The sequence below is a fragment of the Microcaecilia unicolor genome, chromosome 4 (assembly GCF_901765095.1).
Source record: "Microcaecilia unicolor chromosome 4, aMicUni1.1, whole genome shotgun sequence".
NCBI lineage: Eukaryota > Metazoa > Chordata > Amphibia > Gymnophiona > Siphonopidae > Microcaecilia > Microcaecilia unicolor.
Genome location: NC_044034.1, coordinates 353375719 through 353388600, shown reverse-complemented (window position 1 = coordinate 353388600; position 12882 = coordinate 353375719). Strand labels below are relative to the sequence as shown.

At 43.3% G+C, this 12882-nt stretch overlaps 1 protein-coding gene across 2 annotated transcripts in view; it reads left to right on the top strand.

Annotated features, from left to right (window-relative positions):
* Positions 1–12882, top strand: part of SMS (spermine synthase) — a 164843-nt gene that overhangs the window by 100543 nt on the left and 51418 nt on the right. For both annotated transcript variants that reach the window (XM_030202256.1, XM_030202255.1), the window contains one exon: positions 10645–10799. In XM_030202256.1, the coding sequence (XP_030058116.1) occupies positions 10645–10799 (155 nt within the window). The remainder of the gene's footprint in view (positions 1–10644; positions 10800–12882) is intronic.

The window sequence follows — 12882 nt, the reverse complement described above, 5'->3', positions numbered from 1 at the left end:
GCTAGGATTCCATACGGCACAGAAGGTCTTTCTTTCCTGCTTTGTTATTCAAATACTGAGGCTAAGGTCACATGGCCAGGGCTCCTATTGGCTCTCAAGAGTCAGAGTTTTTCTCAGTCTCCACCTGCTGGTAGGCGAGCACAACCCATCAGTCCAATCCTGGTCCGGTCCGGAGGGACTAAAGGAAAGCAAATTAGCAGGTAAGATCTAATTTCTCCTTAAAAGCCAAAGTTTAGACTTTTCATACATATTTATTTGTTGCATTTGTATCCCACATTTTCCCACCTATTTGCAGGCTCAATGTGGCATACATTATGCCGTAATGGCGATCGCCATTTCCGGAATGAGAAATACAGAGTGGTAGTGCATTAAAGTTCATAAGTGATAGAGTAAATTAAGCAGTCAGCTATAGAGAGTTCATTACCGGAATGAGAAATAAAGTGAGAAATAAATTAGGTGTACTGACTCTATCCAGTGTGAAACCACTTAACTAAAAACATTTAGGGCCATTTTGTATAAGGCACACCTGCATTTAGGCATGTTATTCACACTTAAGTTACTCTTGCTGGAATTCTGCGCCAAAAAATTTGAAATTCTGCAAAATTCTGTGTTTCTTTAAACAGTATTTTTGTATCCACAGCCATCCACCTTTGTTCCAAGCCGCCCTTTCCCTGCACCCACACTTCATCTATTTTACTGCCCCCTCCCTGTGCAGATACTATCTGTATTTATTTTTTCCAGCCCACCCCCACACTTTATCCACCTTACATGCCCCTGCCTTCCTGTACATAGATACCAATCATCTTTTCCCAACCTTCCATCCCCGCACTCACTGGTCCAGCGAGGGAAGAGCTGCAGAGGCGCACATTCAGGAGTACCTATTAGGGCAGGAAAGAACCCCACTTTTTTCCTGCTTGCTGCCACCACTCTTTTTAGTACCACCGCTTCTTCAAAATGGCCGCCAAGTCTTCCTGCGGCAGCCTCACAGAATTGAAGTCTTGGCAACCATTTTGAAGAAGCGGTTGTACTGAAAAGAGCGGCGGCAATGGGCAAGAAAGAATAAGGTTCTTTCCTGCCCCCGAAGAGGCCAGTAGATCACCAGGGCATGTTAAGATAGGCCAAGGCAGGGGCTACCATGGCTCGTGGGATGCTGTGTGTGACTGGCAAATTCTGTGCTGCGCAGTTGTGCAGAATTCCGGCAGGAGAAACAAGTGCAGAATAGGCACCACTTATACATACATTTGCACTAAACTCTGTTGTGTAAGCTCTCACACAATTGAGAAGAGAGTGTACTTGAGGGAGGAGAATGGATGGGAGATGGTGTGACATGCCTTTTTTTTTTTCTTACATGCCAATGTGCTAGTATTCTATTTTAAAAAAATCCAATCCCACAGCCAACTAATATTTATAAGATATTAATAAATATGAGAAATACCCTCAGATAATATTTCACCCAACAAGGACCGTAAGAACATAAGAGTAGCCACACTCGGTCAGACCAATTGTCCATCTAGCCCAATATCCTGTTTCCAGCAGTGGTCAATCCAGGTCACAAGTAGCTGACAGAAACCCAATTAGTAGCAACATTCCATGCTGCCAATCCCAGGGCAAGCAGTGGCTTTCTTACATGTCCATCTCAATATAGTAACAGAGTAGATGACGGCAGAAAAAGACCTGCATGGTCCATCCAGTCTGCCCAACAAGATAAGCTCATATGTGTATACCTTACCTTGATTTGTACTTGCCTTTTTCAGGGCACAGACCGTACAAGTCTGCCCAGCAGTATTTCCCACCTCCCAACCACCAGTCCCGCCTCCCATCACCGGCTCTGGCACGGACCGTATAAGTCTGCCCTCCACTATCCTCGCCTCCCAACTACCAACCTCTCTTCCCCCACCTGCTCTGCCACCCAATTTCGGCTAAGCTTCTGAGGATCCATTACTGCTGCACAGGATTCCTTTATGCACATCCCACGCATGTTTGAATTCCGTTACCGTTTTCATCTCCACCACCTCCCGCGGGAGGGCATTCCAAGCATCCACCACCCTCTCCGTGAAAAAATACTTCCTGACATCTTTTTTGAGTCTGCCCCCCTTCAATCTCATTTCATGTCCTCTCGTTCTACCGCCTTCCCATCTCCGGAAAAGATTTTTTTGCGGATTTATACCTTTCAAGTATTTGAACGTCTGTATCATATCACCCCTGTTCCTCCTTTCCTCCAGGGTATACTTGTTCAGGTCAGCAAGTCTTTGGGTCATACGTCTTGGAACGCAAATCCCATACCATTCTTGTAGCTTTTCTTTGCACCGCTTCCATTTTTTTAACATCCTTCGCAAGGTACGGCCTCCAAAACTGAACATAATACTCCAGGTGGGGCCTCACCAACGACTTGTACAGGGGCATCAACACTTCCTTTCTTCTGCTGATCACACCTCTCTCTATACAGCTTAGCAACCTTCTCGCTACGGCCACCGCCTTGTCACACTGTTTCGTCGCCTTCAGATCCTCGGATACTATCACCCCAAGATCCCTCTCCCCCTCAGTACCTATCAGACTCTCACCGCCTAACACATATGTCTCTCGTGGGTTTCTACTCCCTAAATGCATCACTTTGCATTTCTTCGCATTGAATTTTAATTGCCAAACCTTAGACCATTCTTCTAGCTTCCTCAGATCCCTTTTCATGCTTTCCACTCCCTCCCGGGTGTCCACTCTGTTGCAAATCTTAGTATCATCCGCAAATAGGCAAACTTTACCTTCTAACCCTTCGGCTATGTCACTCACAAATATATTGAACAGAATCGGCCCCAGCACCGATCCCTGAGGCACTCCGCTACTCACCTTTCCCTCCTCCGAGCGAACTCCATTTACCACCACCCTCTGTCGTCTGTCCGTCAACCAGTTCCTAATCCAGTTCACCACTTCGGGACCTATCTTCAGCACATCTAGTTTATTTAAGAGCCTCCTGTGAGGAACCGTGTCAAAAGCTTTGCTAAAATCTAAGTAGATTACGTGTATAGCACGTCGATGATTCAGTTCTCCAGTTACCCAATCAAAGAATTCAATGAGATTCGTTTGGCACGATTTCCCTCTGGTAAAACCATGTTGTCTCGGATCTTGCAGCTTGTTTGCTTCTAGGAAATTCACTATCCTTTCCTTCAGCATGGCTTCCATTACTTTTCCAATAACCGAAGTGAGGCTTACCGGCCTGTAATTTCCAGCTTCTTCCCTATCACCACTTTTGTGAAGAGGGACCACCTCCGCCGTTCTCCAGTCCCTCGGAACATCTCCCATCTCCAAGGATTTATTAAATCTTTAAGAGGACTTGCCAGGACCTCTCTGAGCTCCCTCAATATTCTGGGGTGGATCCCGTCCGGTCCCATGGCTTTGTCCACCTTTAGCTTTCCAAGTTGTTGATACACACTCTCTTCCGTGAATGGTGCTATATCCATTCCATTCTCAGGTGTACTTTTGCCAGTCCCTCGCGGTCCTTCTCCAGGATTTTCTTCAGTGAAAACCGAACAAAAGTATCTATTTAGCAAATTGGCTTTTTCTTCATCATTATCTACATAGCGGTTCGCTGTATCTTTTAGTCTCACAATTCCCTTTTTAGTCATTCTTCTTTCACTAATATACCTGAAGAAATAACAGGTTATGGACTTTTCCTGTAGGAATTTGTCCACATCTTTTTTTAAACTCGGATATTGTCAGGATCTGAAGATCACAGGGTCTCTTGGTGATTAACTTCTCTTTCATCGAGTACCGTTCATTTGACTTCACCATTCAGTGTGTTTGAGCTGTACTTAAAAACAGTGATAATCAGTTAATACAAAGTCACAAACTATAATCACATAGCTGAAAATGCAAATCTAACTTCAAACAGACCAGTGGCTTGTGGAGGTAGTTGAGAAGCATTATTCCCACACCATTCCCGAAGCCTTTATGGTGTTTCCCTGTGGCTCGGAGCTTAAGCAACAGGCTGTCACTCTTAACTCTGCTGTAACAAAAGAGAGGGAACAAAGTACAAACTAATGTCCAAACAAAAAAAAAAAAAAACCAACAAAAAAAAAAACCAACAGCACCACGGGCCTTTAAAAATGGAACACAGTTCTTTAATGAATGAGCCTTGACAAAAAGACCCGACACGGGCCGTGTTTCGGTGACTAGCACCTGCGTCAGGGGTCACAGTGATGACGTGGAAAACTTGGGGAATAACTCGAATATATTCCTCTACAATATATTATTCCTTACCCCACGTCTCATGTAGTAAAAGCTACAAAGCGCCAAGGCACTTTCACTTTCTGTATCAAAATGGAAAGTGCCTTGGCGCTTTGTAGCTTTTACTACATGAGACGTGGGGTAAGGAATAATATATTGTAGAGGAATATATTCGAGTTATTCCCCAAGTTTTCCACGTCATCACTGTGACCCCTGACGCAGGTGCTAGTCACCGAAACACGGCCCGTGTCGGGTCTTTTTGTCAAGGCTCATTCATTAAAGAACTGTTCCATTTTTAAAGGCCCGTGGTGCTGTTTTTTTTGTTTGATTTTTACTCTTAACTCTGCAACATCTTGAGCTGGGGGTGGTGAAGCCCGTCCCATGGTGGAAGGGGGCCTCTTCTCCTCTTCCTCCACTTTCTATCTCAGTTTATAACACCCTCATCCCCCCCCCCCCCCCCCCCCCCCGTCTCATCTGCCCGCAACCTCGGAGTCATCTTTGACTCCTCTCTCTCCTTCTCTGCGCATATCCAGCAGATAGCCAAGACCTGTCGCTTCTTCCTCTTTAACATCAGCAAAATTCGCCCTTTCCTCTCTGAACACACCACCCGAACTCTCGTCCATGTTCTCATTACCTCTCGCCTGGACTACTGCAACTTACTCCTCACCGGCCTCCCACTTAGCCATCTCGCCCCCCTTCAATCTGTTCAGAACTCTGCTGCACGTCTCATATTCCGCCAGAACTGATATACTCATATCACCCCTCTCCTCAGGTCACTTCACTGGCTTCCGATCAGATACCGCATTCAATTCAAGCTTCTCCTTCTTACCTACAAATGCACTCAGTCTGCTGCCCCTCACTATCTTTCTACCCTCATCTCCCCTTACGTTCCCGCCCGTAACCTCCGTTCACAGGATAAATCCCTCCTCTCAATACCCTTCTCCACCACCGCCAACTCCAGGCTCCGCTCATTCTGCCTCGCCTCACCCTATGCTTGGAACAACCTTCCTGAGCCCTTACGCCAAGCCCCCTCCCTGCCCGTCTTCAAGTCTTTGCTTAAAGCCCACCTCTTCAATGCTGCGTTCGGCACCTAACCCTTACCGTTCAGTGAATCCAGACAGCCCCAATTTGACTGCCCCTATCGGACCGACCGTTCACTTGTCTTTCAGATTGTAAGCTCTTTGAGCAGGGACTGTCTCTCTTTGTTAAATTGTACAGCGCTGCGTAACCCTAGTAGCGCTCTAGAAATGTTTAGTAGTAAAGCAACAGGCTGTCACTCTTATCTCTGCAACATCTTGAGCTGGGGGTGGTGAAGCCCGTCCCAGGTGGAAGGGGGCCTGGGGCATTCCATTTATTTCATGGTCTCTTAGCAGGTAGGCCCTCTGTGACCCATTTGGGTCTCAAAAGGGATGACTGATTGCCTCACTTTATCCAGGTGAGATTTTGATCTCCTTGGACCTCATAGAGGCCTATTTACACATCCTTATACTGGATCATCACAAGCAGTACCTCAGCTTCTAACAAGAACAGGGCATGTATATACTGTCTATATCCAAAGCTCAACATAGATTTACAAAGCATTAAGAAGTTACATTCAAAGCATTACATTCTGAAAACTGACATACAAATACAATTAAAAGAAGATCAATAAAATGAGCTGGTTGGCTGTTAGTGGTTTGCTAAATTTTAGCGAGGCAGTCATATTTTACAGCTGCCTTTGTGTATCAGGGCTTGAGTAAAGAACAAGGCCTGCTATCTACTAGTCCATGTGAGTTTCTAAGATGATCTATGACTGTTTCTCTACCTTCTGTATCTGTAGGACTATGCATGGTTGTAATACAGTTCCATACCTGTCAGGATAAAAGCATAACCTGCTACTTTTAGGGTGGAGACCAACTCTAACTTTCTCCTCTACTGAGATCTTTGTGCTACTCCCTCTCAGTCTGGGACACGCCACCTTTCCTTTCAGTTTCAAATAGATTTCTAAGAAAACACATTTTTGTCCGGGTAGCTCCAACATGTGGTATGGTTATCAAAGTGCTCACTTTTTACCCCAAAAAGCGATAATTTATAAAAAATAAAATCATCATAGATCAAAAGAGAAGACCTAAAAATAAGAGCCAAACTGAAGAGTGAGCGCCAGGAAACAAGCTGATATTTTGAGCAGTGTCCAGCTAGGGCTGCTGGTTCTTCTAGCATTAGAATAATATGGGACAGCAAAATGAGGAAAGGAGGGGGGAGGAAGGAATTTGCTAAAGAACTGCTGTATGGAGGCCCCTGCTGGATATTGTTTCTCAGAAAGGTGGAAGCCAGATCCCCTACTGTGACCATCACAAAGGCTCATGGTTTGACCTTTCTCCTAATCAGTGATGATCCCTTCAACAAAAGGTGGTGGTCTCTTTCACTGGAAAGATATCCAGCATTCTATTCATCACTCACACACAACTCAAAATGCCTCTATAATTCAGTGCCCTGCATAGAAAATGATCAGAAACAACAAAGAAAACATTTTACAATGCACTGGCATGTAAAGAGTCTTGCTAGCTCTCTCTGGATAGCGTCCAAATTTTGAAGAGACTCATAGGAGCAGCCCAATGCCTCTCACACATTTTTTAGAACTTTGTCATAAGACAGCAAACCAAGAGTCCCAACATTGTTCATCAATTTTATAACTGTAAAGCAAACTGGATAGTGCAGGCACAAGGAGATAATTGCGCCAAGGCAAAGTCCCTTAAAGCCAGGTGATATATAAAACCGGTCAGTAACAGGGGCAGGCCAAAAGTTTATTTATTTTTATTTATAGCATTTGTATCCCACATTATCCCACCTTTTGCATTTCTGGGTGGTAGTTCTATTAGGTCTGACATGTAGGCTGGGGCGTCGCCATGGATGATTTTATGGACCAAGGTACAGAGTTTGAATGTGATACGTTATTTGAGTGGGAGCCAGTGTAGTTTTTCGCGAAGGGGTGTTGTGCTTTCGTATTTTGGTTTGCCGAATATAAGTCTGGCTGCCGTGTTCTGGGCTGTCTGGAGTTTCTTGAGTATTTGCTCTTTGCAGCCGGCATAGAGTGAGTTGCAATAGTCCAGATGACTGACTACCAATGATTGTACCAGGTAGCGGAAGACACTCCTTGGGGAAAATGGTCTGACTCTTTTTTTAGTTTCCACATTGAATGGAACATCTTTTTAGTTATGTTTTTTGCGTGGTTCTCAAGTGTTAGATGTCGATCAATGGTGACTCCAAGGATTTTCAGGGTGTCTGAGTCTGGTAGACTTAGGTTGGGTGTGTTGATGGTGGTGAAATCCTTTTTGTTGTATTGCGAGGTGAGAACTAAGCATTAGGTTTTTTCAGCATTTAGTTTGTCGGAATGCATCTGCCCAGGAGTTCATTACGTGTAGGCTTTGGTTGATTTCATCGGAAATTTCTTTTAGATCGCGTTTGAAAGGGATAAAGATTGTCACATCATCAGCATATATATATGTGTTTAGATTCGATAGTAGCTTAGCCAAGGGCGTCATCATTAAGTTGAATGGTTGGTGAGAGGGGGGATCCCTGTGGAACTCCGCATTCAGGTGTCCATGTGGCTGATGTAGTCGAATTTGATGTCACTTGATATGAGCGGGTGGTTAGGAAACCCTTGAACCATTTGAGAGCGTTGCCTCCAATTCCGAAGTATTCGAGGATGTGTAGTAAGATTCCATGGTCAACCATATCGAAGGCGCTTGACATGTCAAATTGTAGCAGTAGAATGTTGTTGCCGTTTGCTATCAGTTGTTTGAGTTTGGTCATAAGCGTGACTAGTACGGTTTCCGTGCTGTGATTAGAGCGGAATCCTGACTGGGAATCGTGTAGTATCGAGAACTTGTTTAGGTACTCTGTGAGTTGTTTGGTCACCATGCCTTCTGTTAATTTGGTGAATAGAGGGATGGATGCTACTGGTCTGTAGTTCGTTAGTTCATTAGTATTTTTCTTTGTATCTTTGGGTATGGGTATAAGGAGATAGTTGTGCCATGGCAAAGCCCCTTAAAGCCAGGTGATATATAAGACCGGTCAGTAACAGGGGCAGGCCAAAAGTTCCAGCACAGCATTCTACACCCAAGAAAATTATTGGAGAAAGGTGGACAAATATTCCAACCAGACAGTTTTTTTTTTTTTTTTTTTAGAATGGGGTGGTAGTGGTGGGGAGGAAGCAATGAGATGGAAAACTCAGAAGCACAAAATTTGAAGCTATAACTCTGTATATTCAGATCTTTCACACAGCAAAACCCACCAAAATATGTTTTTTGGTCTGTGCTCTCTGCTCAAACTGATCCTGAAGATAATCTGGGGGTTTGTGAGCTGTGACCACTTTTATTGGGCTAATGTAAGAATTATCTAGAGATGAGGCCCTCTATGAGTTTCCAAGTTTGTTTATTAATTTATTATGGTTTACAATAATTAAATACATGAAAGGAGAGAGAGAATTCCATTCATATCAGAAAGTCATAGGTAGAGTTTATAGAGAGAGCTAGAGATGAGTACTTCAGGCTCTCCATCTGCCCCAGTAACCCACTCTGAGCCTAGCAGAGTATTGAAAGGATTTTAGGAATGCATCTTCAAATAGGAAAGTTTTTTAATTAGATATTTTTAATGTGTTTCATAAACAATGAAAAGGACAAAGCTTGAACAAATATAATAGAATCATTTTCCAAGAACATAACAACCTATCCCTACCCTTATCCCATTCCCCCCTCCCCAACATACACACACAAAAAAAGTAATCCTTGGACCTGGTAGAGTCTAGTAACATAGTAAGTGACAGCAGTTAAAGATCTGAATGTTCATCCAGTCTGCCCAGTAGTCACATTCACTATCAATTCAAGATTAAATCAACAATGAACATGAGATTATATACTTGATCATGGTTTCTCTTTGGTGTTTCTGGGATGTAGACCATAGAAGTCTACCCATCTCTGTCCTTATGTTCCATCTACTGGAGTTGCCATCAAAACCCACTCCAGCCTATCCAAATGTGTCATGCCATTTGTGACACAGACCATAAAAGTCTGCCCAGCACTGTCCTCACATTCCAAATTACCGGAAGAAGAAAACCTGGGCACAGCCCAACCACAGACTAACAACAGTTCAGGAACCAACTAGGTGCCTGAAGGGGCAGAACACTAATTAGATTTAAACTTAGATAATGTTTCTTGAAACCTTATAAGATTGGGAAGAGAATTCCATACACTAGGGTCTATAAAATAATGAGTAGTGTGGAACAGGTAGATGCGAATCGTTTGCTTACTCTTTCTAAAAATACTAGGACTGGGGGGGCATACGATGAAGCTACAAAGTAGTAAATTTAAAACTAGTCGGAAAAAAGTTTTCTTCTAAAATGGAGCTGAACCTTTCTCTAGATATCTCAGATATTTAATAAATAGCCAGGTCTTCATTTTTTTTCTAAATCTGAGTTAATTGGCTCACATCTAATAGATGGCGACGGAGAGTTCCACATAGGTGGAATTATGTAATTAAAAAGTTGTTTAGTAAAGGAAAGCAGTCTTAATGGCTGCCCAAGCTCCATCTAAACTGGCCAGGAGGAAGCCATCATAGTTTTCAGAATTGTACTGCCCAAGGCAGACTAGTCACAACTTTTTCTGTCTTGAACACCCAAACAGTGGAGCTGGTCTTTATCCGTGGACAAGTAGAGGCTTTGAGAGAGCACTGTTATCCAATAGGGTAGCCACAGAATGACATCACCAAGTTGTGTAGCTGTATTCCCTTGCTGTCCACAAAGAATCCTTTGTACTTCATTATCGCTGTCAGATAGCATTATTAATGTGCCTGACTGTATCCTGTTTATCTACAGAGAATCCCTGTTACAGATGAGCAGTGTAGCTATGTGGATGCTTGCTTGGACATTGGGGCCTAGATTAATTAACATTTTGCAAAGGTCACCAAACAACTTTCAAGTCACTAGTGATGTAAGCCATGTTTTTGAAGCTTTGATCTGGAGCTGAAAGACATTATTAGCCTTATGCTGATTCCTTGAATTGCACAGTCCAGTACACTGGCTTTAACAGTTATGTGGTTAGTATACAAAACTTGCTTTCTTGTTGTGCTTTTTTTTTTTTTTTGAGCGATAGTGCCTATTTGACAGTATGTCCATCCATATTCATAGTAGAAGTTGTAAACCAATGAATGCGTTTTGCTGTAATTCAGCATGGAGAGTTGGGAGTAAAAGCCATAAGGGAGTTATTTTGGCTCAGATCTGTGCAAAATTACAATGCCCTGTTTCCCTGACAACTTTTAATGTGGAACACCATGCTGACTTCCACAGGGGAAATCTGTTTTTGTGTCTTGTTTGTACCATGTGCTTTTGAACTTACTAATTTTTGTTCTATTCTTTTTATGTGCTTCCCCCCCCCCCCCCCCCCCCCTCAGATTTGGCAGAGAGTGACCTGGCATACACCCGAGCCATAATGGGCAGTGGGAAGGAGGACTTCTCTGGGAAGGAAGTACTGATCCTTGGAGGTGGAGACGGGGGGATACTCTACGAAATGGTCAAACTGAAACCAAAGATGGTCACTATGGTCGAGATATCCTTTGCAAAACAAGAATGTTTTTCTCTTGAGTGTGGTTAATGTAATGTCATTTATAGTCTGCCAGTTCCCAACTAGGCCTAAAGAAGATTACAATAGATGAATAGAAAAGACAAGCAGGATAACTTAGTTTTTTTAAATATGAGCTCCTAGTTTCTTTCAATATCATAGAAAGCACCGATAACTTTTGCTTTGAACTGATGGTTTAATTTTCCCAGTTTGATCCAGGTCATTTGATTTCATGTTCTTAGTGAGCTTGGTTAACACAGTATTAATCTCCTATCAAAAATCTTAATGAGCTTCATGGCTCAGACCTTATGTTATATTCCATAAAAATATGGCTGCATTTTGCTCGACCCAATAGATAGGTGCATCAGCCTAATGAAATAAGAGCAGATCAGGTTTTATGTCTGTGCTGCTCAATGCTGTGTGGGGCACCTTTAGTATGATTCCAAAGCCTTGCTGCTGCTGTTTGGATTAGCTGGGGGGCAGTGGTACTGCAGAAGTAACATTCATAGCTCCTGGTGGGGTGGGTAATTCGATCATTGCACTGTAGCAACACCTAATGTCCAAATTTGGTGTGCATTTGTATCTGGTTTTAAGAGCTGCCGCCTCTGACTGCTGATTGAAGGCCCGATGCACAAAACTTACTGGGCCAGCAACATACTTTGTTGACCAGTTCCAGCCAGTTTAGTGAGCCCAGTATTCAGCGGAAGATGCATAAAGGGGCTCTGCGGCTTTTTAATGTTCGCAGCAGCAACAGGAACAGCATGGTAATTTATGTAAATGATCTGATTCATATTCAAATGTGCATTCTGAGGGATACACGGAAAGGCCCACCTACCTTTTCTGGGGAAAATTTTACGGGAGGTCTGGAGCAGCTGTAGTGTAGCTTCTTGGCGAGGCAGTGTGCTGCACAGCATCATGGAGGCAGATCAGACGCATGGTGCATCAAAATGTAGCCAAGGCATCAGATGGTTCCAGGGCGGGGATTGCATCAGGTAAAACCGAGTCAGGGACCAATCGGCATGCACAAATTGCCAAGCCTTTCCTACTCCCTGGCGTACATGGAAAGCCGGCTGACAGCAGCTTCAGCAAAAAAGCCACGAGCTCAAGAGCACATGTCATGCCAGCCTAAAGCCTACTTTCTATATGCCCCTATCGAAAGGGAAGACAACCTCCCTTTATCCTGTTGTAGCCTGCCGGCAATGCCCGCATCGTGTCCCCTTCATTTCCGGGCGTCTATCTCTATAAACAGTCAGGCTGACCTGAATGGCTTATCCCCAGCACCTGCCACTAGAAAGGACAGATCAAAAAAGAAAAAAAAAAGCTACCCATGGCTTTCATACATGCAGCTTGTATGCATGTATGAAAGCTGTAGCACACTGAGCATGCACAGAACAGCCACACTTATCGATTGACAGTTCTGCACACGTGCATCTTAGCGACTAGCTTTTTTCTCTGTGGAACTGCTTGCTGATTTTGCGAGATTTGCATGTGACTTTTTTTTTTTTTTTTTTTTGAGCATCGCTCATTATTTTCACCTCTAGTACTTTTTTCAGTGGTGGAAATAGCGAGCAGTGCATCGGCCCCTGAGGATTATTGCTTTAGTGGCTAGGCTAGAGAGGGCATTATTAATATTTATTTATTAGGATTTATTTACCACCTTTTTGAAGGAATTCACTGAAGATGGTGTACAGTAAGAATAGATCGAACATGAGCAGTAGGCAATTACAGCAGTAAAAATAGTCAAATAATACAAAGTATGGTATACTACTTACAATGTCAAAACAATATGTACTAGAACATTGTAATAGACAGTGTAGGGTATAAAAAAAGATGGAACATATAGATGGGTAAGAGAGTAATAGTTAGAAAGTAAGGTGACTGATTTAAAGAAAGTTATAAGGTCAGAGAGATGGTTAAATATTATCTCAGCTAGGGTAATATACCTTTTTGTGTTAAGTGTGAAGGTGTTGAGGGGGACTTGGGTAATTGAGTGGTGACTTGTTCTAAGCTGGTTCTGATTGATCTGGATAGCCCGAAGGAGCCAGCCAATCCTAAGAGTGAATTGGATCAC